General features: G+C 38.3%; 1 protein-coding gene across 1 annotated transcript in view; it reads right to left on the bottom strand.

Moving 5' to 3' along the window:
* Nucleotides 1-17,227, bottom strand: part of PPP2R2D (protein phosphatase 2 regulatory subunit Bdelta) — a 66,768-nt gene that overhangs the window by 7,230 nt on the left and 42,311 nt on the right. The window contains exons 5-9 of the mRNA XM_019503011.1: nucleotides 8,701-8,813; nucleotides 5,883-6,060; nucleotides 4,630-4,794; nucleotides 2,520-2,689; nucleotides 2,341-2,432 (exon numbers count right to left, since the gene is read on the bottom strand). Coding sequence (XP_019358556.1) covers nucleotides 2,341-2,432; nucleotides 2,520-2,689; nucleotides 4,630-4,794; nucleotides 5,883-6,060; nucleotides 8,701-8,813 — 718 coding nt within the window. The remainder of the gene's footprint in view (nucleotides 1-2,340; nucleotides 2,433-2,519; nucleotides 2,690-4,629; nucleotides 4,795-5,882; nucleotides 6,061-8,700; nucleotides 8,814-17,227) is intronic.

The following is a 17,227-nucleotide window of genomic DNA, read 5'->3' as shown; positions in this document are numbered from 1 at the left end:
TTTCAAATCATTAATGCTTATTATTTGATTCATTAGATTTTAACAGAGAGAAGATATATCTGACCCTATGGAAAGCTGTTTTCAGCTGTCTACCTTAGTCTGTGCCTACAGACCTTATAAGCAAATCCCTTTGCTTGTACAGTAAACTCTGATCATCATTATGGCTTAATTTGCCATTGTTCTTCCCAGTGCTCTCTCCTCCCACCCACTATTTTATGTATCCTTGCACCTCACACCTTCCCTTTTCAACACACATCCCTCTCTCTGAAGGCCTTTCTGGCCCACCCTTCCAGACCAGCCTAGAGGTGACAGTCAGATGAAGGTGTGACCACTGCCAGTTCTCAGGTGCCAAAAGGCCCAATTGTTGCCAAAACCCCCATTTCTCCTGAAGAGTTTCTGTAAGTTATTACAGATACAAAATATTTGCACCACAGTCATTCTAAAATTTGGGAGCTGTAGAAAATAAATTCAGCATCAGGGTTGATAAAAATCAACAATTAAAAATATCAGTTTTTTTACTTGAATCGTATTTTTTATTTTTTTTTGTTAACATGATTTAAAAAAATAGACTTATATAAAAGATAGTTTTAATTTAAGATACGTTAAAGCTCAAAGAAATCATCATGGAATAGTATATAATTAGAAGTTATAATCTCTATTTGAGAAAATACATCCATGGAACCTTTTTAGAAGTTTTATGAAGAGGTCATAACAGACCATGGACTATATTAGGGCCCCAATCGTATGGCGTTCCCAGAGGGCTCCTCTATAAATTAGTAAAAAATAAAGAAAACCAATCCACCAATGGGACTCAGTGCTCAGAACCCATTAAACATCTCTCTGATGCTTAGTTTCTGTTCTCAAACTGTAGATTTGTGTCTCCAGAGATTACAGGCAGACATGGTTCTTTGGGAAGATGTGATATGTTATTAGACCAACTAAATAGTTGGAAAAATTGTTCTTTGCAAGCTTTCAGTCACAAACACCCTCCTTCAGGCATACGGAAAGTTTGTCGTCTCCAGATAACATCCTTACTAACAGCAGTATATGGAGATGAGAAATAATAGACATGATTACCCACCCATCAGCCCTATTGTGTCTCTGCAAGTTTGTGTACACACAGCCCTTACCTCTGTAAAGTGCAGTTTCAAGAAGTTAAACGGATAAAGGATATCAAACAACAAGAATGCACTGTTTGTAAAAAACAATGATTAAATTGAGGCTTCCTAATCAGTGACTTAAATCATGATTTAAACTGATTTGATTTAAATCAAATCCACTCTTTTCAGCATCAAAACCCTCTTTATTTGATTGTATGGGGAATGGTACAGAAAATGGAAAAAGACTTTTATGGGGGGAAACAGCCACAAATTGTTTCACATTACTTTGTTAAGCATTACAAACTTCAGATAATTTTACAACTTATAAAACTGCCCTATATTGCTCAATTCTTGTATTAGCAAAAACAACAAAAGAGACCGACATCAGACGAACATCACACTTTTTGGGATTTGTTGAAAGCCAGTTATATTATTAGCATTCCAAGTGAGGTTTTTATACGAGCAATATAATAAACTCTGTCACAGCTGCCCCTTGATTCTCCTTCATATCCTCTTGTGGTAGGTCTCATATTTTTACCTATCCTGGGGTAGAAAGTAGGGCAGGATGGCACCTTAAACTAATAGCTGAGAGAGGCATAAGCTTTCACAGGCAACAGCCTAAGTCAGGGTCAGCAATGTATGGCTGGATCTGATCTGCAGGAACTTTGAATCTGGCCTGCAGATGTCAGGCTTTGATGGCACTAAGATATGGGCATTCTCCCCATGCCACCAGAGATGGACATCTTGCCTGACCTCAGGGGAGCATTTCTAGGATACCCAAAAAAACCCTCAAAAGTGATCCTGCTATCAAGTTACATTGTTTTGACCACATTTACATACAAGACATTTATATAAATTATAAGAAAAGCTAGAAGATTAACAATGCGTTAGTCAGCTCCCTATTTTTCTATTTTATATTGGTCAACATTAACACAATTGGGGATGGAAACTACTAGAGAGCTCAGAAATAAAATCTGAACTCTCAAAATACTGTGCGCTTATTTAAAAGCAAATCTGGAAAACATTCTCAAATAGTTTGAATAAAACAAAAAAATGCTTGTTTGTATGCAACTGCAATGCTAATAGAGTCCATTAAGGGTCATATGTAATTACCACTTAGTTAACTGAGGTTTGAGCACATGCAAAATTAAGGCATCCCACAAAGTCCATTCACTGTTAAATATTAGTCACGTGCTAAGCTAGGACTATGAACTTAAGATCAGTTCAAACTCAACTTTACCTATCAGAACCATTCCAGCAGCATTCAAACTTGTCAAAAATGCAGTCATTTTCATACAAGGAACAAAGCTTGCTTCGAAGATATTCATGAACCTGGAAACAGAAGATGATGTTAGATAGATCTAAAGAAAATTAAGAGATGCATTTATATATATACACATACATATCTGAAGATCATACTTGATATGTCTCTACAGGCCTGTTCTCCATATTGAGATCCCATACTTTAACCGAAAGGTAGTCTCGTGTCATCATATATCGACCACTGTGGCTGAATTTTACATCAGATATTGATGAAATGATTTCTGAAAAGAATGACCTGCTGCTGGGATCTTCAGGCTCTTCAAAAACTGTAGATTAAGACAGAAAATAAAACTGAAAGTAACATACTAACCTTCCAAGGAAGCTAGCCCTGTTCAGCACTTACATATATTAAAACTGTGGCATTAAATTCCCTTAAAAACGTTATAAATTGTGGTGTTTTTTGTGTGTGATCTCTGTCTCAAAAAGAGAATACTAGGGCTTTAGTAGACTTGAATCACTAGAGGTTAAGGTCAAATATGTTTTCCATTAAGGTACAGCATTCAAGAAGTTACAGCTATTAGTGTGCAGGGATAAAAAAATCACAATGGGAAAAAGTAGTACATACAAAAACAAAAATAAACTAATTCTCAATGTGCCCACCAATTATTCTGGGCCTTTATCACATACTTGAACAGCTTTTTTTAATGAGAAACAGCAAGAGAAATTAGCATCAGCAAAAAAAAAAATACTATGTATCCTGCTACTTTTGGGATACTGTAGTGTGTTTCACCTAGTGGTCTGTAAAGGTGCTAGGAGTAGGCCACAAGAGCAGATATAAGGGCTGGGTCAGCTGCCCCTCCCAATGTTCAGTGGCAGACATTATTACACTGAAATCAAGCTGCTCTGCATGTACTACATCCAAAATGGGAATCAGCAAATCCATCTTCACACAGCACTTCAGGCAAGCCCAGCAGCTCTGGTGACAGGCCAGCTCACTTAGCTAAGGCAGAGTCTGTTTATGCCTGCTATTATTTCCCAGAGCTCATGTAAGTAGAGCTTGCTCAGGTTTCTCTGCAGAATGCTGGCAAAAGGGTATAAGACCCTGAGAGTATGAAGCTGCAGGGTTATGCAGGTCTGGAGTAGGCAGGTTGTAGGGTGGCAGATGTGAGGGTAGGGATGGAGTAGATAAACCTGGGATCAAAAGACTGAGAACCACTGCTGCAGGGTACAAGTTTATATGGGACTATGACTTGCACAAGACAATCTATTGAAACAGAAGTATTAGTGCCTTAATTGTATATACATATTTTTGCCTCCTTTCTTGAACCATACTACCTAGTTATATTGAAAATCATATTCAAATTTCCTCGTGATATAAGGAGCCATCCAAAATCAAAGAAACAGAAATAAAATGCTGTAGACTGCTGACATTTTTATAAAGATGATAAATATGAGTAGTAAAGACTGGCCATAGTCTTTGTAATACAAAATGTCAAAGTTGTCTAAAAAGTAACTGTACAGTATCAAATTTGACAGTGTATAAATATTTTCCTTCAACATTCAAAAACCCTCATCATTATTGACTATAAGCTTACCTGACATAATATTAATGCTGTTATATTTTATACATTACTAACTAAGCAATAGCAGGCTGGGTGTAAAGATAGGCCTTATTCCTTGTGACTGAAAAATAAGAGCTTTCCTCACCTATATGAGGCTATGTGGCTCAGCAGATTTAAAACACTGGCCTTTCACCTCTGGGAACTGGCTTCAAACCCAGCACATACCTTTATGAAGAAATTTAATTTCAGTAGCAATAAATGTTAACAAACAAAATGGGTTCTGGCAGCCTCAGCCCAGTTCCTAATGCACAAAGGTAGATGTCAATAAACTGCCCTGAACTGGCATTTGTTAAGCAGATACCTTTGAGAAGCACCAAGACTGAGTCTGGACAGAAGACAGGTCTCACTGGTGCCAAAAGCACTTGTTCCCATCAGTTTATGCTGCATAAATGGGTAAACAGGAGCAGAGTCACACCGTCAATTGCCTCATGCTACACTTCTGCTTGGTGATGGCCTAGAACAAGACAATTAAAATGTTCCATTCTACAAAACTACCACCCCTTACCTTGTAAGTTCTTACCAATAAGCAGAACTAAACATTTTTGTGTTTATGTACATAGAATACCTACACATTTTCTAGAAAGATGTACATTTACTTGACTGAAAACAGTCTGCAAGGGAAAGAGAGATCCTAGGTAACTTACATTTTGAATGCCTATCACAGAGAGCTGAAGAACGCATATCACAGAGTCGAATAGTTCCTTTACTACTACTGTAGACAAACACATTACAGTGATGTGGGTGGAACTCTGCAGCAGTAATCACTTCTGTTAGTTCCTCCATATTGGCAGGCTTAATATCTACAATATCTGAAAATTACTGGTAAAGGCAAATAGCAGTTAATGCTTTAATTATTTCTAATATAATTGGCAAAAATGTGTTTAAAAAAATACCAGGTTTTTAGAGAAGCCTAGAGTATGATCCTATCTGTGCTCATTTATACAAGGTGAAAGGGCCCATGTGGCATAAAAATGATTCTGGACTGTTCCAAATAGTATGCCTTAGAACAGCTCTAGATGTGGTATAGCAGTTGCCAAAGGTTGAACTGAGGCTGAAAGAAGAAACTCAAAATTATAAATGCATTTCTAGCTGAAAGCATCTGATCTCCAAACTATAGTGTGCGTTTCCAATTTAAAAAAATAAGATGATGAAAGTAAGCGGGTCAAAAGTATTTTGAATATTTTGAATTCTTTGGCATCAAATAACCGTACAATGGATTAGAAAAGCAGTGTTTTCCCCTCTTCCATCTTCTGGAATCTTTACTCAATAAAACCAAAGTACACTTGTACTGAAACTGATTTAAATAAAACCCACTCATCTTTGCTAAATAATATCCTTCCTCTGTTTATCTGACTAAATAGCTGTTTTATATCTCAAAAGGTCTTTCCTTTTCACATATAAGCTTTTCCTTTCCCCCTACACAGTTCATCAAATTAATCTCAAATAGTTGTTTCAGTCTTAGATAGGAAGGCTTGCTGCCACAGCAAAAAGTACTACAATAGTAAGTGTTAAGAAACACTGGTATATACCATTCTAAATATCTTCATATTAGACAACTTATTAGACAGAAATGTTTTAGCTAAGTGGGAGCAGACTTTTGTAACCTGAAATTCTTTATGTAATTTTATTTAAAAATGTATGATCAAGTTCATGTAATGAAAAATCAAACACATTTAAGAGCTATGGTCCCAGAACTTCATGCTCTTGCAGTCCCAATCAAACTAGGCCAAACCCAGATGCTTGCTTTCCTTCCAGATATAAATAAGCACAGTTTAGGAATTAATTTACTGTATGCTTAGAATTCAGGTATTCAGGGGCTTACTGAGTTTATTAAAATTGAAGTGCTTCTATTATATTCCAAACACATGGTTAAAAAATTCGTACAGAAAAAGGATACTAAAACTTCTATCTGTGATTTCTAAATGCCATAGATTAATTCTTAGGTCATCTGCAGAAAGGTACGTTTCATGATCACTATTTACTGAAATAGAATTTATGTGATACGTATGTGCATTTGCAAATATCCTTCTGGGACTTGCTTCTACCATTAGGTCCATGGGTTTCAATATTGGCACCTAAAACAGAGACGAGAAAAGAAACAAGAATAGTCTATTTTTACATATAAGGAAAAAACTCATCATTTAAAATTTTAGTTGAATCCATTAATTTTAACGCATAATATATTTGCTATTAGTAAAAATGCTTTAAAATACAGACATCTGATTCTTCTTTTCTTTACTGAAAGAATTCACAGTTTTTAGCTGTTTTTCAAATGCATTCTGTAAGACTAGTTGTCCACTTACTCTGACTTCCCACATCACCATTCAAAACACATATCCTGGATTAGGAACATGGAACTGAAAGGAATGATATTTTGTGTAAGAGATTCATATTAAAAATTCACTTACATCTTTCCTTATCAGGGGATAGGCACTTACATAGATGCTATCAAGTTGAAACTAATGCCTGAAAAATGTATTTTCATGTAACATCCAGAAATGAAATTAGCACAAGAAATTCAATGCGTTTACTTTCAGCATTTGGTAACATTTTGTTTATATACTGTTTCCCCTATAGAAAGTCCAAAAGTGTATTAGTCTGCATACCAACAGGAAAAATAGATACACTTTAAATCTGGTTTTAAAAAAAGGAAAGTACACCCAATAATTAAAGAATGAACTATTAGAAAATGGAAATAAAAATGATAAATTAAAAAATAAAATAAAAATGACCATGCCCATATAATGAGCTATTGATTTTTTATCTTAATTAGTGCCAAATTGTTTTTTACACACCAAATAGGAAGTCAAAGCAAAGATAATTTAAAAATGTACAAGACGCTTCTGAAGGTTCCCTATTTCTTTTTTTATTTAAAAATTTCCTTGTTCTTTTCACTACATTAGTTAAATTTTAAAATTTATTACATAAATTTAGAGGAGAAAACTACAGTAAAACAAAGTGGTAAAGTCAAGATGAATGAAAAACAATACTCAATGACAAAACTATTAAAGCAAAGTAAAGGTTGCTTGTGGTTTTCTCACGCCCTTCCAGAAAGCAGAGTTCCAAAAAGTGTGAATTTCTAAAAACCAGGAAATGAAGAATTGAGACACATGCCCATTCAGCCTTTATTTACCCTGTCCTCCTGGAAATGACAATACATTATTCACAAGCATTCTAGGTGTTTTCAGGATATTAGATTCAGCTGTATAGAATAGGAGAGATTAGCTGGAAAAGTTTGGCAGGGCTCAAATTGTGATGAAGTGACTTGCTCTGCTGTCGCCTTCTGAGACACAAACCTGATCCCCATTTTCTGTGATCAGAGGTGCCTGTGCACCTGGAGAGATCCAGAATGCCTCATTTCATCAAAGCATTCTCTAGGTAGTGGGGGGGGGGGGGTGCTGGGGGGCTTCTGATGCTAGCAGTTCCTAGCAGCTCAGTGTCAAATAACTATGATCTGTAGATTTAATGATGGATAAGTGAAAGTAATGACACTGATTACACTGGATTTGAAAAGCAAGTATAAAATTTAACACACATTCTTTTTATGGAATGGACTAAATGCAACTGTGTGATAAGGATGGTCATCTCCTAGTCAGTACAGCGCAGAGGCAGAATGCAAGTACAATGTGGCATAAGTGAAAAGCAACTTTGCATTAAAGGAGACAGAATTGAGGTTTTATTGGGTTTTTACCTTAACTACTTCCTGGTTCTCGTCAATCTTTAAACAGAAATAGATTCTCAACTACAATAGGACTGGTGCTCCCCTATAATTTTATGTAAAAAATTAATCTCATTCTTTTAATTCAAAAACAAACAAATGAACAAGGAACCCTAACTCTTGATGAGATTAAGTAAGGAAAGTTTAAAAAAACAACAATTACAACCGATGAATTTAAAAGAGAAATTTACTTTGATGTAAATCTCTTTCCATCATTTAAGTCCTATTCCAAGACTAAGAGCAATATATCAACAATGCAGAGGACAGTTAAACTCCACCCCCACACAATGAAGTGATCCATCTTTGCCATATTCACAGACCAGAGCAGAGGAAAGAAGCAACGTCTAACCGAATCCAGTGGGCCTAGTTAAGTTCAGAAACAGGTGAACCGAGATGGCCAACATAGCAGTTTTTCTGTATTAGCTTAAAAAAGAAAGGTGTCAATTACCACTGGAAAAAAAATGTTTACACTATCATGTTGGGAAATGGATCAATTACACAACAGGCCTGTTCAGAGAAACAAACTAAAGTGTTTTCCTGTTTAGGTTCAACCATAACTTAAGAGTCTGTTATATTAAAACCTATCCTCTGAAAAATAAGATTCTATTTTAATTGATTTAACTGTCCCATAAACTCTGAGGAGTAAAAGGAAAATATGTATACAAAAATTAAGCAGATTTTAAAAACTGTATTCCTGTTTACAAAATATCCAAGATAACTCACAATATAGCAAATGATTCAATAAAACAGTCTGGTGTTTAAACTTCTGGAACCAACTATGCAGTGCTTTATTTTGTACCTGAATTAATGAACATATAGTAGCGTCTTTTCATCTAATTCTTTAAAATTTTTGCATGAATATGAAGTGCCTAATAAAATGTTTTAATCCATGTAAATTTGTCCTGCAAGTATCACTTCTAAAAAGTACAAAGGTAAAACTGTATATTCAAAAAAATAAATTTAACTAAAGTCAGACTAAAGAAAGAGCCAAACATACCCGTAGTGCTGTGATTCTGAATGGATCCCTAAGTCTTCCATCTTCATCTTTCAAATTATAACCTTCAGCTCTTTTATCCCTTTCACTTATTTTCCATAATTTAATAGTTTTATCTAAAAACAAGAAAATTCATTTTCTTGAAATAAAAATAATAACATTAAAGATTAAATTTATAAACCTGTATGTTGAAATTTTAACTTAGCCAAAGCAGGGGTTGTCTCTCTACCAGTGTTTCAATTGTGCCAACCACTGACAAGTCGTTCTTAATTATGACTTGACGCCTTTGGGTTCCACTATTATATATACATATATATACATATACACACACACACGCTATATATCAGAAGTATGTTACTTTGTTTGAACTGCTTATTAAACTGTTCAAATTTTGCCATTAGACTATTATATACCTTTTTCAGACAAACTAAAATAGAATTAAAATTAAGGGTAAAGATTGCTAGTTTAGCACATGGCATTTATACCCCAAACATTATAAACTGAAGCAATTATGAGAAACCAAATCATATTCCAGTATGTAAATGTACAGTTAAGGTCCAAACACATAAACACTTGCTTATGTTCTCACTATACTGTAAACTATCCCATTAAAGTCCAAACAAGCAAAGCCTAATTCTGAATTCACTGACCTGCCAGCATTATCTGCTAGTATTCTATATCTGCTAGAATTCTATAAGCAAGGCAAAAAGATAAAAAAAAGGTCATGTTATAGGAACTGTTCAAGATACTCTACTTGTGGAACCCACTCATGGTGGGCCTATACACACCTTTCTGCATAGAAGTTTATTATGAGTCATGCATATGCCTTGCATGCCCTTATGCTCCCCCCTCCTAAGGATATAAAGGGCATGGCAGCTTTTACTGTCATTCATTATTTTGCCATTGCAAAACAGGGTAAGACTTGCAACTACTGGGAAAACAGTGGGTTATGTGATCTACATGCATCACAATGACTGTAAGACAAAAAAGTAGTTATTTATTACTTGTTGCAACTAACACTATGGGGTCTGCAAATGGTAGATTGTAGGAATTCATATGAGTAATAAATTGGGTGTGTGCTATCTGTGCTGCTATGGTATACACATGCACTTACGCTTATGTTGTTGTTTGGCAAATCTCTAGCAGTGAGAATCTACTGAAGGATGCTAGTAGACAACCAAATTTCAGGCTGTTCTAGTAACACAGGACCTAATGATATCATACGCTAATATAGTCTAATACAGCTTGCAGGTCATGCTGTCTGAACTGAAAATTCCCCTCCCTTTATATCTGCTACCAAAGGAAACCAAGAGTCTAGGATGTCTGCAAATGGATCTTGTTCTACTCAACTAGGCTGCTCCTTACACCTAAAGGGTACGTTGGATGCAATTTGACTGTTACTGTATATGGAATACTATAAAGCAGTGTTTCCCAACCTCTTCCAGATCAAGGCACACTTACACTAATAAAAATGTTCTGTGGCACACGTGTTCAGGCTTTCCCCATCCTCATAGCTACTGTAGCTAGCTCATTGCCATGGCAAAATTCTGCAGCACACCTGTTCATTTCTGATGGCACACTTTTGTGCCATGGCACACTGGTTGGGAAACACTGATGTAAACTGTTTTGATGTGACACCTTGCATTTCACACACTTTGATTTTCAAAGTAACAGCCACTTAAAATGCCACTATTATTTGTAAATAATGGCATAGACTTGGGGAAAACAAATCAACAATGATGCAAACAATATCTCCATCAACTGCTGAAATAACTAGTCTGCGAAAGCAGATTTTTTTGTGAACTAGAGGATTAATGTAAGATTTTCTCATCAGAAATCTATTAACAGTATATGAGAAATGAACCCAAGGTATTTTGAATTGTTAGGACATACTGTCAAATCCTGAACTTGAACCCCAACATCAGTTCAGGCCAAACCCGGAAATTTTGCTAAACTTCCAGGAAGCAAGTCAACATTACCCCTGCTTGCCTACCCCATCCCTTTCTTCATTGTGTTTGAAATGTTACTGTACGTTGCAGCCTCAAGCACTAGAAACAGCCAGCAGCAATCCCCCACGTTCCCTCCCTTTATTTTTAAAGCCACCCCATCATCTTTATAACTACCAAATCTCCCTTAGTCTTTTCTCCAGACTAAATAATCCCAGTTCTTTCAATTTTTCTTCCTAAATCAAGCTTCCCAGGCCTCTAATAATTTCTGTTTTTCTCAATGGACTCTATTTTGTCCACATCTTCATGGAACTGGGATACCCAAAATGCATGGAAAAGATGGCTAATCAGAAATTTGTCCCCACAGTAAATTCAACATGTGTTCCTTGTAGCTGCATCTAAACATGCTTGAAATTGCCATTCAGACAGACAAAACAGACCAAATTTCTCTTTCAAACCTAAGGGAAGGTTGTTAGCAATATGTCACTGGATGCAATTATATTTCAAAAGCATAGCTCAGTTATAATAACAAAAGCCCTTTAGAGGATTGTCATTCTCCTCTGGACCCTAAATTCTCCACGTCCTTTTTAAAATGTTGAGTCCAGAATTACACAATACTGTAGATGGTGCTTAACCAGTGACGAGTACAGGGGTACTGTCACCTCCTACGTCTTGAACCTAAATGCTTCTATTAATGCATCTCAAAACTACATTTGCCTGGTGTTATGACACAGAGTCATACCAAGTCTCTGATCTATGGATACTCTCCGATCCTTCTCCACAGTGCTGTCATCCAGCCAGGTGTCACCCACTTTGTATTTGTTTTTGATTATTCTTCCAGAGGTGAAGTGCCCAACTTCATTTTGTTAGTCCAGCCCAGCTTTCCAATCTGGCATTCCAATCTGAATTGTGCTCCCTTCCTCCAACATGTTCATAATCCTTCCCAGTTTCGTGTCATCTGAAAACTGGCTCACAAAGCTTTCTATGCCAGTGTACAAATCATTAATAAATGCATTGAACAGCACTGGGCCTAGGACAGACTCCCATGGAACTCCACTCAAGACCTTCTGCAATTCTGACATGGACCCATTAATATCTACCCTCTTCTTGCAGCTATTGGGCCTGTTATCTATCCACCTTATAACAGTTTTGTCCAGCCCACATTTTTCCAGTTTATTTATGAGGTCAGGCAGAAGAACCATGTCAGAAGCCTTGCTGTAATCCAGATACACTAAATCCACAGCATTCATTTTATCCACCCAAGTAGTAATTCTGTCAAAGAAGGAGATCAAGCTTGTTTGACACAATTTTTCATAAATCCTTGCCGGCTGCTTGCGATCAGCCTTTCCTCCTTCAGATGCTTGCAAATGGCTTTCCTTAGGATATGCTCCACTAGCTTCCCAAGTATCATGGTGAGGCTTAGCAGCTGTTGAGTAGATCCACCTTCATTGCATCTTCTGTTAGGAATTTCCCCAAACTCGTTAACAGAGGACCCATAGCTTTTTTGGTCCTTCTTTTATAGCCAACATACTTACAACACTTCCTTTTGTTGTCCTTGACCTCCTTTGCCAGGTGCAGCTCATTCTTTATCTTTGCCTTCCTGATTATGTCCCTGCAGGTTCTTGCTATTTCGTGGTATGCTTCCTTGGTGACCTGCCCATTTTTCCACTGCCTTTCCTTTTGCATTTGAGAAGCTCCTCATGCAGCCACATTTGTCTCCTGCCATTCTTCTTGTGCTTCCATCATGCTCAGGCAGTTTCTTGTTGGGCTTCTAGTACTGCGCCCTTTAGAAGTTCCCAGCCCTCCTGGGGCACCTTCATCCTTCTGTGTGTTTTCCCATGGTACCATGCCTATTAACTACTGGAACCAGATGAAGTCTGCCTTTTTTAAAATCAAACATCCTAATTTTGCTGACCTCATGCTTTCCCTATCTCAAGGTCTGGAATTCTACTGTATCACGATTGCTTCCTCCCATGTTACCCCTCACCTTCACATCCTCCACCAGTTCTTCCCCTTTGGTCAGGACAAAATCCAAGACAAATAATCGCCGTATCATATCCTCCACTTTCTGGAACAGAAAGTTATCCTCCACAAAAGTTAGGAACCAGTTTGGCATTTTATATTTGGCTGCCTGTTTTTACAGCAGATGTTTGGAAAACTAAAGTCTCCCATCAGTACCATCCCATCGCTTTTGGATAGATTTGTCACCTGCTTGAAGAATGTATTATCCACCTCCTCTTCCTGATTTAGTGGCCTATAATAAATCCCTGTCATTATATTGGTGCTGCATCTTTCACCTTTCATCTTCATCCAAATTCATTATGCTTTGCTGTCTTCCTCCTGAACCAGGGAACAATTGTATGTGTTTTTTACATAGAAAGCAACACCAGCACCTTTCCTCCCAAACCTGTCCTTCCAAAATAGACTGTAACCCTCAATGTTGACATTCCAATCATAAGAGCTATTCTACCAGATAGATCTCTGTGATGCCAATCAAATCATAGTTTTTTTCCACAGGTTGTAGCTTCCAGCTCATCTTGTTTATTCCCCATATTTCTCATGTACATTGGACATATTTTGCATTTAGATGTACTTGTTTCCCTTTTGTACTGCTTGTTGCAGTCCTGTAGCTCCCTGGATCTTCCCCAGAGTTAATAAACGTGTTGAACAGCACTGAGCCTAGGACAGACCCTTATGGGACTCCACTTGCAACCTCCTGCCATTCTGAGATGGATCCATTTATAATTACCCTTCGCTTGCAGCTATTGAGCCAGTTATCTATCCAACTCTTAATTAAGTTTTGTCTAGCCCACATTTCTCCAATTTATAAGATCATGTGGGATCTTGTCAAAACCCTTGCTGATGTCCAGATAAACTTTATCTACAGCATTCCCTTCATCCACCCAAGAAGTTACTTTGTCAAAGAAGGAGATCAAGTTTGTCTGACGTGTTTTACTTAATAAATCCATGGTGTGTGCTTGTGATCAGCCTTTCCTCCTCAAGATGCCTGAAAATGGCCTTCCTTCAGATACGCTTCCCAAGTACTGAGGTGATACTTACTAGTCTACAATTCCCTGGGTACTTTTGCCTTTTTTTTTTTTTTTTTTTTTAAAAAAAAAAAAAAAAAGAAAAGGGATTTTGGGTCTTTTTTTTTAAAAAAAAAAAAAAAAAGAAAAGGGATTTTGGGTCTTTTTTTTTAAAAAAAAAAAAAAAAAGAAAAGGGATTTTGGGTCTTTTTTTTTAAAAAAAAGAGCCCCAAATCCCCTTACCTTTTTTTTTTTTTTTTTAAAAAAAAGAGCACTCAATCTCCTTACCTTCTTTTCTCTGTATCATTTCATATGGCAATAGGATGCATTTGAAAAGGATGTCACATTTCTAAAGTATCTGACCCCAAAATAAGCAAAAACTAGATAACTGACTTCTGTTCCTTATCTGTACTTCAGAATAGGCAACAGATGATCTAGAAGAAGGTACTGTGCTAGAAGATGTAGGTGAAGGAAAAGAATAGACAGAGATACTCCTTTAGACACCAGTGCAAGGAAGATACCTTTTTTGCGTCTCCACAAAAAATTCTCCAGAGAGTACACGTGGCTCATTAAAACTTGGAAACCTGGATGTGGTTAACAAGAGATTCTAACTCAAGGTAGCAGCTGTAGATAGCACCACTGAGTTCTGCCCTAAAATACTCAGTGCTGAAAGCTGCAGTGCTGATTCCGACAGTACTACGTGAGAAACAATTATACCCTGGTGTTGCATAAGGCTGTTTCTAGAGACAGCAAGCTGCTGACTAATAAAATACTGAGAGGCTTCATATATCAAGTGTGTTCTTTTTACTGGTACTGCAAAAGTACAAATAGTTGGTACTAAAGGCAGAGGCTGACTAGCTATTAGGACTAACAAACTGTACAGAATGAATACTGTTATAGCAGATGCTAACTGGAAGTCAATTATTTCAGTTCCTTACTATCTGGTAGGGTGATTGATGCAGAGGGACCAATTGAAAAGTCTGGGGTTTTTTAAGCAGTAAGGTGGCAGTCTGCACCATCTGTGCCCACTGCAAGGCTCCCTCATGCTGAAGGTGGTCCTTTCAGTCCAACAGATTTAAGACTGACCATTTTGACCACTGGAGCACCTACAGTCTGACTTTTAACTGAGAAGGCTGGAGCCTCATTTCTTAGAAGGGTGAGTCAGATGCATCCTAATGGGAAACTGAAGCTTTCAGCTGGACTTGTTTGTTTTCAGTGGTGTTCCTTGAATGATCTGCAAATCACGTATGTGGGTGAAATACGAATCTCCCCTATGCAACAGAGGTGCTTATTTATTTATTTGATTTATATGCTGCCCTTTCCAACAAAGGAGCAGGGTACCTTACAAGAGGATGGAATAACTTAAAATATGGCAGGGGGCTTTTAAATCAAGTGATCAAAGGTTCAGCCATGAAGTTGATAAGTGCTGGTATGGATTACTACAAACATAATAAATGATTATCTAAAAGGAAAAATTATCAAACATAGTAGGATACCTACTGCAGACATTATAAGGAAGTGGGGCTATTCCAACCATCTGCTAGGTAATAAAAGAAATGGAATGGCAATTAGGGTTGCGCCATCCTTTATACCCTTGAAATACAAAGTCTGAGGGCATGTCAAACATTTATCTTTCCCTAACAGGATCTCATTTATCAAAACTTTCTGAATTCCTGTACAGAAGGTACATGTGCACCATGAAAAGGATCCACATATACAAAAATCTGAGGAAATATTTTTTTTCTTGAAACTACTAATTCTGACCGGTATTAGCAAATAATTTTTTTAAACAAAAAGCTATACACTATCAAGGTCTTCTATACCTCCAAGTGATTTATTTAGACTACAAACTCCTCAAACAAGGGCCTGTCTTCCTTTCAGTTTCATTCAGGAGCATACATATTAGCAGTACTTCAATAATGCTAGCATGTTACTGATACACAGTAAAATATGGCATTCCAATGTCATCAGAGGCACAAAAGCGCTATTCTGACTAAGATATAAAAAGTGATGTCACATAGCAAAATTGAGCCACATACACACAGCTTCAGTTATCAGCAGCTATGAAAAAGTCAAAGGGTGCGTCCACATAAGCACACACGTGCGTCTTGCAACTTCTCAAAACCCAAAGTCCGCGTCCCTTTGAGACACTGTAAGAGGCACGTGCAGGAACAAGAAAATGTCAAAATTAGACCCCTAGACATTCAGGGGTCAAAAAAATAAAAATAAATAAATAAAAACCCGGTGAAAAAAAAGCAGGGCAGGGCAACTGGAGGCTCAGTGCTCCACAGAGATGCTCCGGTAGCCTGCCAGAGCATCCCTGTGGTTCGCCCTTTCCTCAGTGCTGAAATGCACTGCCTACAGCAACCAGGACCTGTGCGAACCCTCAGTCCCCAGCAGAGATTTGGCAGAGATTCAGTGGACAAATCTCCAAATCCGAATCAAATCAGACCTTTAAATCTCTCCGAATCCAATCAGAACCCTCCAAATCAATTCGGAGAGATTCAAAAAGATTCAGCAATTCGGACACAGACACAGCTTTAAAGGTTTTTTCTACGTACGTCAAGATACCAGAAGGCTTGTGAATGCTGCAGTGGTGGGGCAGATGGAGCGTCCCACAGGAGCGCGAGGGGCTCTCCAGCATGTTCTACAGTAGACCCCGAAGTGGACCAGAAGCACTTCCAGTTCGCTTCTGGGTCCACTGGGGAGCCCCCACTGTGCCCCTCCGGCAGGGTGACTGGTGCCTCCTGGGCCTGGTGGGGCACCCAGGGTCCTTCTGTGGCTGACTGCCGAGCTGGGGAGTCATGGGGAAGCCCCCCAGCACACTTCCTAAGCCCCATGGGCTGAGCAAGGGGCCTGGAGCCACCGAGGTGAGAGTTGTACCTGGCTGCAGGGTGAGTGGAGGCTGGAGACATGCGGGAGGGTGGCCAGCAGACGCACCCCTCCCGAGCTGCCCCTCCATAGTCCCCTGCACCCTCAGTATTCCCCCTTGCTTCTCCAGCTCCCCCCACTCCCTGGCATGGAGCCCAGGTCCCAGTTGCTGTGATCCTTGTGGGGGGGGGGGGGCAGTCCATGAGGTACACAGAGGGGCTGCACCCTGCGGGGGACAGGGGACTCACCCCTCCTGAGCAGCCTACCCCCCCTCTACACCCGCATTCCTGGCCCTGCAGGCTTCCAAGTTGCTTTACAATTAAAACATTACCCAACTGATCTTTCTCTGTCTCTCGTTTTAATTGTGGAGGAACATGGGTCGTACTTTTCCCGGGATGACTGGTAGAAATCCTCCCCATAAAGTTTATGAGCACTCCAAATAATACCCTTAAGTATGTTCCATGTCCCCTTGGGATTTCCTGTTTTACAAAACAGACCAAATCAAGGCACCAGTAAAAGACTACAGTAAGATCTGGAAGTCATGCTAAGCTGAGGCTTATTCACAACAGGTAAAATACAAAACACTGATGCTGAATTCACAGTGCAAGCATAGCTAGGCCACCTGAGAAGAAATAATGTGGCATCCCCTCCAGTTTCTCTTCTGTATTCATAGTAATTTCAAGTCGG

Source organism: Gavialis gangeticus, unplaced genomic scaffold, assembly GCF_001723915.1.
Source record: "Gavialis gangeticus isolate Ggan-Ray unplaced genomic scaffold, GavGan_comp1, whole genome shotgun sequence".
NCBI lineage: Eukaryota > Metazoa > Chordata > Crocodylia > Gavialidae > Gavialis > Gavialis gangeticus.
This window is presented reverse-complemented; position numbering and strand designations above follow the sequence as displayed.